General features: G+C 40.2%; 2 protein-coding genes across 2 annotated transcripts; both read right to left on the bottom strand.

The window, feature by feature from the left end:
* Nucleotides 1–1,576: 1,576 nt before the first annotated feature.
* On the bottom strand, nucleotides 1,577–7,565 carry LOC306837489 (bile salt-activated lipase-like). The gene is made up of 11 exons (XM_079365194.1): nucleotides 7,441–7,565; nucleotides 6,925–7,072; nucleotides 5,970–6,089; nucleotides 5,691–5,888; nucleotides 5,457–5,587; nucleotides 4,160–4,267; nucleotides 3,925–4,039; nucleotides 2,642–2,828; nucleotides 2,294–2,497; nucleotides 1,973–2,182; nucleotides 1,577–1,843 (listed from the first exon to the last, which is right to left on the bottom strand). Exons 1-11 carry the CDS (start codon nucleotides 7,501–7,503, stop codon nucleotides 1,669–1,671), a joined length of 1,659 nt encoding a protein of 552 aa, XP_079221320.1. The 5' UTR covers nucleotides 7,504–7,565; the 3' UTR covers nucleotides 1,577–1,668.
* A 2,906-nt stretch (nucleotides 7,566–10,471) lies between these two features.
* On the bottom strand, nucleotides 10,472–15,702 carry cel.2 (carboxyl ester lipase, tandem duplicate 2). Its single transcript, XM_079365195.1, has 11 exons — nucleotides 15,445–15,702; nucleotides 15,067–15,214; nucleotides 13,741–13,860; nucleotides 13,462–13,659; nucleotides 13,228–13,358; nucleotides 12,705–12,812; nucleotides 12,470–12,584; nucleotides 11,533–11,719; nucleotides 11,188–11,391; nucleotides 10,867–11,076; nucleotides 10,472–10,737 (listed from the first exon to the last, which is right to left on the bottom strand). The coding sequence occupies exons 1-11, from the start codon at nucleotides 15,505–15,507 to the stop codon at nucleotides 10,563–10,565; spliced, it is 1,659 nt and encodes a 552-aa protein (XP_079221321.1). The 5' UTR covers nucleotides 15,508–15,702; the 3' UTR covers nucleotides 10,472–10,562.

Raw genomic sequence — 15,702 nt, 5'->3', positions numbered from 1 at the left:
CTGTAGGGGAAGACACTTCCTACCTGGCCTGTTTCTTATCACAAGCAGACATCTAGTCTCATAACCAATTCCTTTTAAGCAACAAACCATTTAAGTGATTAACTATCAAGGCCCACTGAACCTATAAAAGTGGGTGAGTAATTAACTGTTCAGGGCCTTAAACTAAACCTATGTTTGATTTGGGGAGTGATTCAGTTTAAAGGGCCGCATCAAACACATGTTGGAATGTGCACTCACTTCTGCAAGCCCTCTTCATACAAACACCTTACTGAAAAGTATGACAATGTTATTAACACACACAAACCTGGAATAAAACATGATAAAATAACTGGTATAACATAAATGTAAGCGAACATCATTCAAACTGTAAATATCAAACCTTTCCTTTGGACCAGGTGATGAAACTTTATTGCAGTAAACACATTGATTATATGCAGAAAAAGGCCTAATATTCTATCAATATACAGTCTAAGATCTATGCTCAGCTTTCTTCAGGGTACCACTTCACCCAGATTTGCAAGGACAACAGTAAACCTACACATGACTAGCTCAGGGCTATGTAGAGTCACCATCAAGTTTTAAGCTCCTTCTGGCAGATGACTTTCACCACCTGGATGTTTCTAGCACAGTGATCTGATGGATGGTGCTAATTTCCAGCTTCACTAAGACAGTGTGAACAAGACTTGATTGTTCTGCTAACAGCGCTATCAAGTGGGGGACAAAAAGTTAGCAAACAAAAGTTGTAGTTCTGCCAACAATATCTAAAAATATTTAGGCAGAAGACTATGTGACAACAAAAGGCAAAAAGCTCCATCACAAATAGAGGCAGTAACCAAAAAAACCAAACCAAACACAGTCGGACAAATACTGTCATTTCTTGGAATGACTGGGTACAGTCGTGGGTGGATTTGTGAATATGCCATAAAAGTTAGAACAATGCATGCTCAAATGTGTGCCACAGGTCAAATAGGGCGCTTGGCTCCATTACAATGGTTTGACATTCAGTAGCTGAACAAATCTGTCAGTCAATAAAACACGACTGGCAGGCTGTTCCTGCTATGGGAAACCCCAATTACAGCAAACCATTTCATCTACTGTATATGTCACAGAAAGATCAGGCTTCCTCTGCAGTATAGATACACGATTCTCCAATAGGGAAACACCCATTTCCCAATATAGTACAAAATTAGGCTCAGGTGTGTAAAGTATGTGAGGTTACAGCATCATGGGGATCTCAATGCTGAGTCATTGTGAATTTGCTCGTGTGACCCGATATCTAAGCAACAGTGAAGATGGACATCCACCAACTCACGTTTTTGTTCCTTTTCATTAGACCACCCTATAACAACAACCCACCCGCAGAAAGAGACTGTGTGCTTGAGTTGGCTGCTTGAGGGAGCGCTGCAACCGGACACCATCCAATCCAATTACATCTCAAGTTCAGATTGTCAATGGAAAGGAGCAGTCAGAAAACTATTGAATGGCTGCACAGTTTGCATTGCCAAAAGAAGGAAAAGCAAAATGAATAGAAAATAAACAAAACAAAAACATGCAGCTAAATGAAACCAGAGAACTATTTTGCCTTGTCATCCATTTATTTATTCAGGAGATATTACTGATGATGCTGCTTAAGGTGTCTTGTCATGCACAGGTGAATATATTGTTTATTCATTCTGAGATGAGAGGTAGGTTGGGAAGGATGCTGGCCCAAAAATTTACATATTTTACTCTCAACCGCTGTCTCACATAGCTCTCGTCCATATCAGAATTGATCTCCAGGTATGATTGATTGTTGGTAAATAGAGGCCAGTTAGCGGGTACGCTCTCTCCTTTGCTGGGGTTCCTGTAACCAGAGAAAGGGAACTGAACTTAGGCACGTTTTCTATCTCAGTATGTGGTCAAGTTTTTAGTTCATTTATTATCACTGTTATTATTTCTGTGATGCTCGTGGTGTGTGTTTGCAGAAGTTTACCCAGTTTTAGCAAAGTTGGTCCAGTAGTTGATCATGTAGCTGGAGACGTTGCGGTGGTTATCCCAGTAAATGAATGGTGAGGTGAAAGGTTTTCCAAACACGTACGAAACGTCATCAGCGTGGTCGGCTCCCATCCAGCTGGGGTAGGGTTTATAGTCGCCGCCAAAACGGTTGGGCTGAGAGAACATGTAGGAGTAAGTACGGCCGGTTCTTTGGTTGGATATGGAAGAAAAAGAGATGTGACAATGAATACACCAAAGAGTGGGACAAATAACAGAAGTCTTACTGGTAGCAATTTCTTTAGCGAGAGCTTATTCTCACGTGGCGTTGGCAGCATGAAGGTAGAGGGCAACCTGTGTAGGGACCAGGAAGATGTAGTCTGTTCCAACATCCACAACAGTTTTCTTGATTGTCTCCTGGTCAGGTTCTGGTCCCCAGGTTGAGTTATATGTGGAGAAAGCATTGTCGAGAGCTTCAGGGCCACCACCTTTAACATACGACGCCAGGAGCCTCTTCACATCCTCGCTGCAATCGGGAAGAAAAGGTTTCAAATTTACGTCTGACAGGAAACTTTTTTTTGCCCTGTAAAATATGTTAATACCTCCACAGATCTAAGAAAAGAATGCAATTTACTGTTTCACACTTTCACATCAAATGACTTGAACTCACACAGGGGTATTCAACAGATTGAAGTTGATTGTAGGAACATCCTTAGAAGTGAAGATGTGTCCGTCCATGTCATTGACTCCAGCGATGTAGTCGATCTCAGCAGCATTGTGGAACAGATTTTGAGGCTCATCAGGCAGGAAGTCACCGTCGACCACAGGAGATAGGTGCAGTTTGAACACAATCGGATCTGAAGGAAGAGTGCAACATCAGTGCTCGCTACCTATGTTTTACATCTGACTTTCTAATCAGCAATTTGCTGAAAAACTGTTAAATAAATCATAAAACTCGACCCCTTGATGCCTACATTTTTTTCCAAGTATTACAAACGTTTTTTTTACGTGTTTCTGCTTTCAAGTAGATGCTAAATTAAGTTGAGAAAGTTAAGCACATAAAATAGATAGACATAAAATGGATGTTGTTCCGTCTCCAAATGGTCCCATGAGCATGGTCTTGTTACCTGCTCTTTTGTTAATGTTAATAGACAAATAGTAAGGTCCTTTACCTGCTTTTGCAAAGTGTCTCGAGATAACATCTGTTATGAATTGATGCTGTACAAATAAAGATTGATTGGTTGATTGATGTGAGAAACTAATGATTGCAAAAGGTTCCCAGGTAATGTTTGTATTGAAAGTGCATCAACTGGCAGTGGAGGAATACGGATGCTATTTTTGCTGCATTTGGAGCGAAAGCGGTTTGATACAAATTCACGACAACAGGCATCAAGGGGTTAAAGAGATATAAAAACATTTCAATAAAATCTATAGTGCCATTTAATACCTACTAAACATAGTTCAGCAGTTCAAATTTAAAATAGCATAGGTGGTCAGTCAGCCACTAGGTGGAATCTTTGTTGTGAGTTGAAGTCATAAGTTGCAGGCTTTACTCTTTGCAATTCTGTGACTGCATCGCACTTAACTCCAACTTCACCACTCATTTGTTCATTGCATTCACAACGGCGTCCTCATATGTGACTGGACATTGCCTTGGGATTGCAGATGCACAAGTAGCAGTATATGTAAAGAGAATTTTGCTTGTCCAACGCTTTTCTAGTCTTCTGTTTTTCAAAGCACTTTTTATCTTGCGCTCAAAGACACACTATACAAAGAGACACATACTTTAGATATGGGTAGTTAATTGCTTATGTAGTAAAAATGTTATTTTGTTTCTGGTAAATGTTGAACAGAATACACACTGTAAGGTTAATTGCTAAATTCTGGTTGAAAGCATCATGAAGAAATATATATTTATCCTGTAGATCTAGTTGTAGGAATTTCAGTTCTTACCATCAGCTGAACTGCTGATACTGAGACTGCCAGCCAAGGTAAGATCCACAGGATCTGTCATCTTCAAACATGCAACCATGGACTCATTGGTGGGGCAGTTGACCTTCAGGGCAATCTGGAGAGGACGTTCAAATGAGCTAAAATTGTTTACTAGCTCTGAAATAGTATGCAGATTTTAAACATTATTCAAAGGTGTGTTAAAGAAATGAAAGACGTCAGGGAGGCTAGCATGTACCTCCTCAGCATTTCTGCGGGGATTATTGTTGATAGCCCAGGGGCAGGTAGCAACCCCGCTCTGGGAGATGGCTCTCCTGATCATTCCTTTGTTGTGTGGCGTGAGAGTCTGCAGACAGACACAAAACAAGAGATATTTTATTTTAACAACATTCAGTTATTAGTCACTGTAAGTGCTGATGGAGGGTTCAGCATCACTGGAACTTTGAAATGTGTCTCACATTGCTACAGGTGTTCTAAACATCAGAAATGAACTTTTAAATCACAGCAAATGTTCATCACTTAAACATCTGCAGGGCCGGGGAGGCAACTTTGCAAAAATTCTTAAAAACGCAGATGAATGTTTATAATACAAAGTTGTCATGTTTGGGGGTTTTTGGTGTGCTGTTCCACGTATGTTTGTTTTGTTTTCCCTGTCTGTCTACTCCCTCTGTGTCTCTCTTCCTCTCCTTAATTAGTGATTGGTTTCAGGTTGACGCTCAGGTGTCTCCAATCAACACACTATTTAAGCCGGCTCCTTCCATACTGCTGGTGCCAGATTATTGTTCTTCCCTCATGGGTTTGTACTCGCCGTGTCAACGCCTGTTCTCTAGTGACTCTTTGAATGCTCGTTTTGATTGTCGTGTTTTTGACCTCTCGTGTTTTTCTCCCTCTCGTTAGTTACCCAAGCCTGCCCCTCCTGCAACCTCGTCTTCCCCCCGTCGTCTTGTTCGTCTACGTCTGGCTCAACTTCACGCGTGTTTTTGGACTCTGGGTTTTGGGATCACTTTCTAGTCACATTATATTTCATGTAGCACATAATAGTCACATTATATTTCATGGAGCACATTCATTCCCTTTTGTCACTCGTTGTTTAATAAATTATTGTTTGTATCTTCTGTCTCTAACATGTAGACTTACAGTTGTAAAGTATAGAAGTATAAAGGTTTTTTTTTTTTAAGAAAAAAGTTATGTTGCTTGGCAACGGATCAGTTCCCGTCAACTACTTATGTTAGCAGAGCCATATGAAGGATTTATTAAGCAAAATGTAATGATCAGCTGTTGCTGTGAAATTTAACCTACGATAAGTCACTTGTAATGCTGCATGAAGGCAATGCCACATTCAAGGTTGTGCTGTTATGGCATTTACCAGAAAACTATAGATATTCAATATAGATATTTGGTTGTTAACAACTTAATATTTTTTTATAGAATAAAACTAATTTAAATTAAACAATTGTGAATAAGATTTAATGTAACATATGAAATACATCATCAATTATTGCTGGAATTCTAAAAAGAAAAAAACAAATTCTCACCTGGAAGCTGACACTAGCTCCCCCTGCAGACTCTCCAAAGATGGTGATGTTGCCAGGGTCTCCTCCAAAGGAACGGATGTTCCTGTGCACCCAGGCAATAGCAGCCTGCTGGTCCCAGAGACCATAGTTTCCTGAAGAAGAATCACAGCACAAATAACTGATCTCAATGAAAACTTGCAGGGAAGTCCACTTCTTCAAGGCTCCTTTTTTAAAGGTCGGACAACATAAACCTACCAGGCAAATCAGAGTCCCCAGTGCTCAGGAAGCCCAGAGTCCCCACACGGTATCCCAGTGTCACTACAATGACATTGCCTCTGTCTGCCATTTCGTGCCCATCGTAAAGATAGTCATCGAGGAATTTTTGACCCGTGGAGTCTCCAATCATAAAGCCTCCTCCGTAGATCCAAACCATGACAGCCATACCTGTGGACACTGAAGAGCAACACTGATTGGAGCTGGTTGGAGTTCAGATATAATAATGCAGAGACGTTGTTGGCCTCTTGATGTCTTTACCTGAGCTGCCATGAGGAACCCAGATGTTAAGGTACAGACAATCCTCAATGCCTCTTGTGTCAGTCATGATACGGTTCAGCTGAAGGCATGTATCTCTGAACTCAGTGGCATTCAGAACACCTGCCAATAGACACACAAGCTTTAAAGTCAGGGCTTTGTGATAGCAAAAACCGTAACACAGGGGACACAATACAATAATGGGATATGTTGTTTAATTTGAACTTCGGTTTTACATTTTCACTGATTCGCAGATACTTCAGAGTACGAGAATGAAATAATGGAAGATCGATTCAAATGTCAATCAAGGGTTTAAACAAATGTTCCCCTTTCCAGCTTGTTTATATGGCTGCTTGGTGAGCGGTCCTATGCTCCAAAATATGAAGGTGTCAACAATTTGTCATGTGAAGGGTTCTCAGGAAGAGATATCAATTTGAAGAGGTGTATGCAACAATATTTACTGACCTATATCCACAACTTTCAGACATGCAACGAGATTTTTGAGAAAATCGAAGTTTAAAATCCTGTGACAATCATGACCCACATAGTCTATCACTTTTCCCCCGACTGCCATTAGCCTTTTAAACAACTCAATGTGATATTACTTTATTATATGTTGGCGTTGAGACTTTAATATTCAATGGTGTTTTTTCCCCTGCTGATGTATCCCATGTTTCTTTTCTACTTCCTCTACAGCTTATGTGATGACTGTAAAGGAAAATGCCCCTCTGGGATAATAAAGACATCATTAATCCTTGAACTTTAAAGAAAGACAAACCCAGAGTCAGTTCTGTCATGACATAACAAGTCTTACAGTCAAAGCTGTCAACTATGATGTATTTCCCTTTTCACACAAACAATAACAATGTTCATTCAAATCATTTAATTTCCATGACTGCTTTAAGGACTATGCATCTCTGTGGTGTTGGTTTAGTCACTAGCCCATGAGTCTACCCACCGTCCCAGCCAGGGTGACGTTTTGGTTTCTCAAACCTTTGAGGGGTGTCAGCAAAAGGAATCCCTTTGAAGACATCCATGCTTCTGAAGGGCCCAAGAGTGACCTGCTCGCCCTCCACCATCCCTCCCTCTGTGTTCACCACTCCGAGCTTCATAGGAGACAAAGACAAGCACAGAATAAAAACAGTGCATTTCAGATAAAAACATAATTATTGAATGGCTCAGTCACGTGAACTGTTATTGAATAAATCCTTCACATAAATCTCAGGAAATAATGAGTGAACTACATAGGTTAGAAAAATTTTGAGACACAGGCTTCGGATTCAATAAACTATCAATTTATATATAAAATATTCTCACACTTGCAACTAAGTATTGCAGCTTTGTTTCAAAAAGGCTGTGGATGAGGAGATTGTACATTTATTTCAATAATGAAGGCAATATTAAAGAAACTAAACAAAGACTCATTATCTGTTAATGCCCAAATATATTTAAAAGGTTCTTGTGGGACACTTACGGAGGCCGCAGAGACCGTCTCCAGAAACACAGCAACAGCTACAAATAATCCCAGCTTCATCATCTTGCCTGTGGGAACAAGGTTGATTGTCGGCCAGACTTTTATAAGGGAGACCTCCCCTAAAAAGCTCCTGACCGGTGTGAACTCTGCTTCCCCCACTTTAACATAATATTTAGTCATGTTGTGTCCTTAGCTGTACTCAGAATAAGATCAAAGTCCGGTGAGGGGGTTTTGTGGTTCTTCTCTCTGGAACAAGATATCTGCTGACCTGACTTTTAAAGCAAAAATCAAAAGCTATCTGTTCTTCAAAGCATATGAATAATGGCTTTTTGTATGTGTGTATGAGTGTGTGTGTGTGTGTGTGTGTGTGTGTGTGTGTGTGTGTGTGTGTGTGTGTGTGTGTGATTGATTTAATTGATAAGATTTTAAAACATTTAAAAACATCTAAATATATTTTCTTTCATGCACCCTTTGTATTTTTTGGATATTTTTAATATTCTTTATATTTGAATTTTTTGAAATTTCATTTTATAGATTGGCATTTGCTTCTTTTTTGTGTGTATGCTGTGTTTTGATTGTGTTTTTAACCTGAATTCATTGAGCTTATCTGCAATGAAATGTGCTCTATCAATAGAATTGCTATTGCTACTCTGTGGGCCTGGTTCAGGTTTAGTCTACATTAAAATTAACAAAGCAGTTACATGAATGTACTATTAGGTCACCTTGGAAATCATTTCAGCTACATTAGTTCCCTTGTGGCTTTGTTGAATTTGTCTTGCCTGTAAAATGTGTGACATGAGTCTCCATTCATTGTCAATAAATGAGAAAAGGGTCCAAAATTATTTTTTTGACTCACAAACCCCGGCATATGTTTTACTGGGTGAAAAAAAAGTGTTGCATACAGATCTATTATCGTACATTCCTTTGAGTTAATAAGGTCTTATGGAGGCTGCTGTTGAATTAAGAGACCTAAGTCACAAATTGAATCATTTTATCAGATAAGGAGATGGAGAAATTATGAAAATCTATCTGCTTCCCTTTATTTGGAGGAAGCAGTGCCCAGGATCGCCACTGTATTAATTACAGACTAAAAGCAAAAATCCATCAGAGAAAAATACATTTGCTTTGACATACCCCTTTTGTAAACTTTTTGGAAAGTCTACATCAGAACTATAGCCAGATAACAGGATAAGATACAGGGTGGCATCTCAAAGTCCAGTCAGCCCAAAGTCCAGTCAGCCCACACCTGAGCACATCATGCTTAAACCTATTGTCGTATTAAAAGGGACATCCACTGAAACAACAAGCTGTTAAAAGCATCAAACCCATAATTGTTTGTTTGCTACATGTCTTCTTGTTAAAATCAGATGCCCCTGCAACGTGCCAATCTGTCAAATCCACAAAACACATTCTGAAGTCTATCGCCTTTTGAATGACCCTCTGGTTATTAGCTGTGATTATTGATGCAGAGACACCCACAGTCCCAGATCCACACACACTTTAGTCAAATATTAGACCTGATGCTTGTTCAAGATATACATTCTGACATCTCATGCTCAGCTTTCTTCAGGGTACCACTTCACCCAGATTTGCAAGGACAACAGTAAACCTACACATGACTAGCTCAGGGCTACGTAGAGTCACCATCAAGTTATAAGCACATTCTGGCAGATGACTTTCACCACCTGGATGTTTCTAGCACAGTGATCTGATGGATGGTGCTAATTTCCAGCTTCACTAAGAGTCAGTGCGAACAAGACTTGATTGTTCTGCTAACAGCGCTATCAAGTGGGGGACAAAAAGTTAGCAAACAAAATTTGTAGTTCTGCCAACAATATCTAAAAATATTTAGGCAGAAGACTATGTGACAACAAAAGGCAAAAAGCTCCATCACAAATAGAGGCAGTAACCAAAAAAACCAAACCAAACACAGTCGGACAAATACTGTCATTTCTTGGAATGACTGGGTACAGTCGTGGGTGGATTTGTGAATATGCCATAAAAGTTAGACCACTGCATGCTCAAATGTGTGCCACAGGTCAAATAGAGCGCTCAGTTCCATTACAATGGTTTGACATTCAGTAGCTGAATAAATCTGTCAGTCAATAAAACACGACTGGCAGGCTGTTCCTGCTATGGGAAACCCCAATTACAGCAAACCATTTCACTAGCTAGCAGTATAGATACACGATTCTCCAATAGGGAAACAACCATTTGCCAATATAGTACAAAACTAGACAATATTGAGGTAGGGCTTCCATCCTGTTAACAAAGATTGACGGCATTTATGAGAATATTCCTCTCATTTGACAGAAGACTTTACACATACTTGTGTGAGGAGATACTTTTTTGTAACTCAAAACTTCCAAATATGTTATCCATTATTTAATTTATTGAGCTAATTTAATGATGAAACAGTCCAGGAAAAATATGGTCTCTTAAGACCATTTATTGTCCTGTTTTAGTTGGGTTCTCTGATAGGTTCTAAAGTCTCTTAATAAGCAGGACTTCCTCATTTGAGTTTGGCTGGCTGTTATTGATAAAATAACACAGTGTGTAAGGTGTGTGAGATTACAGCATCCTGTGGATCTCAATGCTGAGGCATTGTGAATCTGCTCGTGATATCAAAGCAACAATGAAGACGGACATCCACCAACTCCCATTTATTTTCCTTTTCATTAGAACAACCTATAACAACCCAAACGGTGAAAGACTGTGTGCTTGAGTTTGCTGCTTGAGGGAGAGCTGCAACCTAAGCTCACCGCTGACTACTGACTACTGACTGAACATGAACCCACACCCGACACCGCCAACCAGCTTTTGTTTTGAATGCATTTTTGTGTAAAAGAATGAACATCCCCTAGATGCCTTCCAATCCAATCACATCTCAAGTGCAGATTGTCAATGGAAAGGAGCAGTCAGAAAACTATTGAATGGCTGCACAGTTTGCATTGCCAAAAGAAGGAAAAGCAAAATGAATAGAAAATAAACAAAACAAAAACATGCAGGTAAAAGAAACCAGAGAACTATATTTGCCTTGTGATACATTTATTTCTTCAGGAGATATTACTGATAACGTTGCTTAAGGTGTCTTGATGTGCACAGTTGAATATACTGTTTATTCATTCTGAGATGAGAGGTAGGTTGGGAAGGACGCTTGTCCAGAAATGAACGTAACGCATTCTCAACTGCTGTCTCACATAGCCCTCGTCCATATCAGAATTGATCTCCAGGTAATGATGATTGATGGTAAACTCAGGCCAGTTAGCGGGTACGCTCTCTCCTTTGTTGGGGTTCCTGTAACCAGAGAAAGGGAACTGAACTTAGGCACGTTTTCTATCTCAGTGTGTGGTCAAGTTTTTTGTTCATTTATTATCACTGTTATTATTTCTGTGATGCTCGTGGTGTGTGTTTGCAGAAGTTTACCCAGTTTTAGCAAAGTTGGTCCAGTAGTTGATCATGTAGCGGGAGACATAGCGGTGGCTTGGCCAGTAACCTAGGGGCGTGGTGAAAGGTTTTCCAAACACATACTGCAGATCATCAGCGTGGTCAGCTCCCATCCAGCTGGGGTAGGGTCTCCCGATGCCACCCATACGGTTGGGCTGAGAGAACATGTAGGAGTAAGTACGGCCGGTTCTTTGGTTGGATGTGGAAGAAAAAGAGATGTGACAATGAATACACCAAAGAGTGGGACAAATAACAGAAGTCTTACTGGTAGCAATTTCTTCAGCAAGAGCTTATTCTCACGTGGCGCTGGAAGCATGAAGGTAGAGGGCAACCTGTGTAGGAACCAGGAAGATGTAGTCTGTTCCAACATCCACAACAGTTTTCTTGATTGTCTCCTTGTTAGGATTTGATCCCCAGGTTGAGGTATACGTGGAGAAAGCATTGTCTAGAGCTAGAGGGCCACCATCTTTAACATACGAAGCCAGGAGCCTCCTCAAATCCTCGCTGCAATCAGGAAGAAAAGGTTTAAAATTTATGTCTGACAAGAAATGTTTTTTTGCCCTGTATCATGTGTTAATACCCCCATAGACCTAAGAAAAAGAATATTTAAATGTTTCTCACTTCAATCAAATGACTTGAACTCACACAGGGGTGTCCACCAGGTGGGAGTTGATTGTAGGAACATCCAAACCAGTGAAGAGGTGTCCGTCCATGTCATTGACTCCAGCGATGTAGTCGATCTTAGCAGCATTGTGGAACAGATTTTGAGGCTCATCAGGCAGGAAGTCACCGTCGACCACAGGAGATAGAAGCAGGTTGCCAACAACGGGGTCTGATGGAAGAGTGCAACATCAGATGCTTGCTACTTATGAATGAGTGAATGAAAACTTTTATCGCCCCTAAGGGAATTTGTCTTGCACCGAGAGCATAAAACACTATACAAACAAACATTTACAAGACCTCAAAAATCATCAATACAACAATTCATCTTCCATTTGCTGAATAATTTTTAAATTAACTCTTTCTAGATTTAATAAAATCTATAGTGCCATTAAATACCTACGCAAAATAGTTCAGCCTTTGACATTTAAAATGATGTCCGTTTTCAGTCAGCCACTAGTTGGAGTCTTTGTTGTGAGTTGAAGTCATAAGTTGCAGGCTTTACTCTTTGCAATTCTGTGACTGCATCGCACTTAACTCCACCGTCATCGCACACTTTCAGATTTTCTTTGCATCCACAGCGGCGTCCCAGTATGTGACTTTACATTACCATGGCATTGCAAATGCACAAGAGGCATTATATGTTCATGGGATTTTGCTTGTACAGTGCTTTTCTAGTCTTCTGACTTTAAAGGCACTTTTAACACAACAGGTCACACTTACCTCACATCCATCTACACAATGATGGCAGAGGCTGAAGTATACATAAGTATTAACTTATCCATTCATACACCACTGACTATTGTCAAATTTGTCTTGCCTAAGGACACATGTTGAATAGAAAATACACACAAAATACAATGCAAGTTTAATTTTTAAATTCTCATCCTGTAGATCTGGTTGTATGAATTTCAGTTCTTACTATCAGCTGAACTGACGATACTGAGACTGCCAGCCAAGGTAAGATCCACAGGATCTGTCATCTTCAAACATGCAACCATGGACTCATCGGTGGGGCAGTTGACCTTCAGGGCAATCTGGAGAGGACGTTCAAATGAGCTAAAATTGTTTACTAGCTCTGAAACAGTATGCAGATTTTAAACATTATTCAAAGGTGTGTTAAAGAAATGAAAGACGTCAGGGAGGCTAGCATGTACCTCCTCAGCATATCTGCGGGGTTTTTTGTTGATAGCCCAGGGGCAGGTAGCAACCCCGCTCTGGGAGATGGCTCTCCTGATCATTCCTTTGTTGTGTGGCGTGAGAGTCTGCAGACAGACACAAAACAAGAGATATTTTATTTTAACAACATTCAGTTATTAGTTCACTGTAAGAGCTGATGGAGGGTTCAGCAAAACTGGAACATTTAAATGTGTCTCACTTAGACTTAAACATCTGTAGGACCACCAGGCAACAGTCAACAAATGCTTTACCTACTATAGGTCGCTTGTAACACTGTTGTATAAAGACAATACTACCTTCAAGGTTGTGCTGTTTTGGCAATTCAAGAAATATTGATACTCGTACACACTTCAAATGCACTGCCTAGTTTGTGAAATTGCACTAAATATGTGGTTTATTAAAATACAATTAATTGTGCAGTATTGTGAATAAGATTTAATGTCATTTATTTAATATATCATCAATTATTGCTGGAATTCCAGAAAAAAAAGAGTTTCTCACCTGGAAGCTGACACCAGCTCCCCCTGCAGACTCTCCAAAGAGGGTGATGTTGTCGGGGTCTCCTCCAAAAGAACGGATGTTCCTGTGCACCCAGGCAATAGCAGCCTGCTGGTCCCAGAGACCATAGTTTCCTGAAGAAGAATCACAGCACAAATAACTGATCTCAATGAAAACTTGCAGGGAAGTCCACTTCTTCAAGGCTCCTTTTTAAAAGGTCGGACAAAATAAACCTACCAGGCAAATCAGAGTCCCCAGTGCTCAGGAAGCCCAGAGTCCCCACACGGTATCCCAGTGTCACCACAATGACATTGCCTCTGTCTGCTATCTCCTGTCCATCGTAAAGATAGTTATCAAGGAAATTAGCACCCATGGAGCCTCCAGCCAAGAAGGCTCCTCCGTAGATCCAAACCATGACAGCCATATCTGTGGACACTGAAGAGCAACACTGATTGGAGCTGGTTGGAGTTCAGATATAATAATGCAGAGACGTTGTTGGCCTCTTGATGTCTTTACCTGAGCTGCCATGAGGAACCCAGATGTTAAGGTACAGACAATCCTCACTGCCTCTTGTGTCAGTCATGATAAGGTTCACCTGAAGGCATCTGTTCCTGAACTCAGTGGCTTTCAGAACACCTGCCAATAGACACACAAGCTTTAAAGTCAGGGCTGTGTAATAGCAAAAACCTTAACATGTAATTAAAAACAGGAGACAACATGATATTGGGTGCCTATGGACTTTTGTTTTATTACCAAGGTATCACAGCAGTTAATACCATTAGATTTGTTTTAGTATCGAAATTTAAAATTCTAGGAGCCTGACCCCTTTTACATTTGTCCCGACTCCATTAGCCTTTTAAACAACTCTATGTGATGTTTATATGTATTATTTATTGTCACTACCCTTTTGGATCAACTAGAACAATTCCTTTGATTACGCACGGAGATGGCACAGATTCGTGGCGCATAAAGTCAGAGAGAGTCAGATTATGATTGTACGGAAACGTAAAAGAACGGACTGACAGGCTCATATTGAAAGTCGTTTTTCTGAGTTTACTCAGTTCAAGGACGTGGATCTCCTCGAGCTGATCAGACGGCAGTGCGTAACACTGAAGAATGAGTTGTCTGTTGAATTGTAAACATTTGATCATGTTATAACGCCAGGCACTAAAATACCCAAAGATGACCGTGTTTGAATCATAGATACTCTGTGCGTTTGTCACATTATGTGTGCCTTGGCCTGACTTACACACATCTAAAGTCTCTCTCTCTGATCACAGTCATGGTTTCTATGACCTTGAACAATACATTTAAAAAAATTGTTTTCTTCTGTATTGTGGCACATTTCATTATTTCCATGTGTTTGTAATGACAGATTTTGTGTTTGAAATCTGTAACCTGCATTCTTATAAAGTCTTAAGTGAATGCCAAAAAACAAACACATTTGGAATAGAGCTTTTTATCATGTGAAGCAATGACGGCATAATGATTATTTAAACAATTACACAGCAGCCTATATTCCATGTGTTGAGTTAAAGTGATGTCTGCAAAATTACTTCGGCCCACTGGAAGTCTCACTTAAACCAATCCGGCCCCCGCCCAATTTGAGTCTGACACCCTTGGTCTATAGTTTGTGTCAAGGTTTGTAAAGAAATCCTTGATTCTTGAATATTGAAGAAAGAAAAACCAAGCGTGTACAATGTATGGCTTCATGACCCAATATGTATTACAGTTCAAGCTATTAACTAAGATGTATAGCCACTTCCGCCCAAAACAACTTTTTATTTCCTCTCTGTGGTGTGGATTATCATTTTTTAGTCGCTTGCCCATGAGTCTACCCACCGTCCCAGCCTGGGTGACGTTCTGGTTTCTGAAACCTTTGAGGGGTGTCAGCAAAAGGAATCCCCCTGAAGACATCCATGCTTCTGAAGAGCCCAAGACGGATCTTCTCACCCTCCACCATCCCTCCCTCGGTGTACACCACTCCGAGCTTCAAAGGGACAAAGACAAGCACAGAATAAAAACATTACAGTGATTTAATGGATCAGTCATGAAAACTGCTTTTGAATAAATCCTTCACATAAACCTGAGGAAATAATGAGTTATAAATTGGAAATTTTAGATTTCATTATTGAAGACAATTATTAAAGAAACTAAACAAAGACTCTCATTATCTGTTAATGCCCAAACATATTTAAAAGGTTCTTGTGGGACACTTACAGAGGCCGCAGAGACCGTCTCCAGAAACACAGCAACAGCTACAAATAATCCCAGCTTCATCATCTTGCCTGTGGGAACAAGGTTGATTGTCGGCCAGACTTTTATAAGGGAGACCCCTCCTCTAAACAGTTCCTGACTGGTGTACACTCTGTTGGCCAGCTTCTCCCTCTGTTACATAATATTTCGTCACCTTGTGTTTTTCACAAACATAATTGGAAATATAGATATCCTGAAGACACAGTTATAAACCTCCACAGA

The sequence above is a fragment of the Symphodus melops genome (genome assembly GCF_947650265.1).
Source record: "Symphodus melops genome assembly, chromosome: 16".
NCBI classification, from domain to species: domain Eukaryota; kingdom Metazoa; phylum Chordata; class Actinopteri; order Labriformes; family Labridae; genus Symphodus; species Symphodus melops.
Note: the sequence above shows the minus strand (reverse complement) of the source record. Positions and strands in the feature narration are given on the sequence as shown.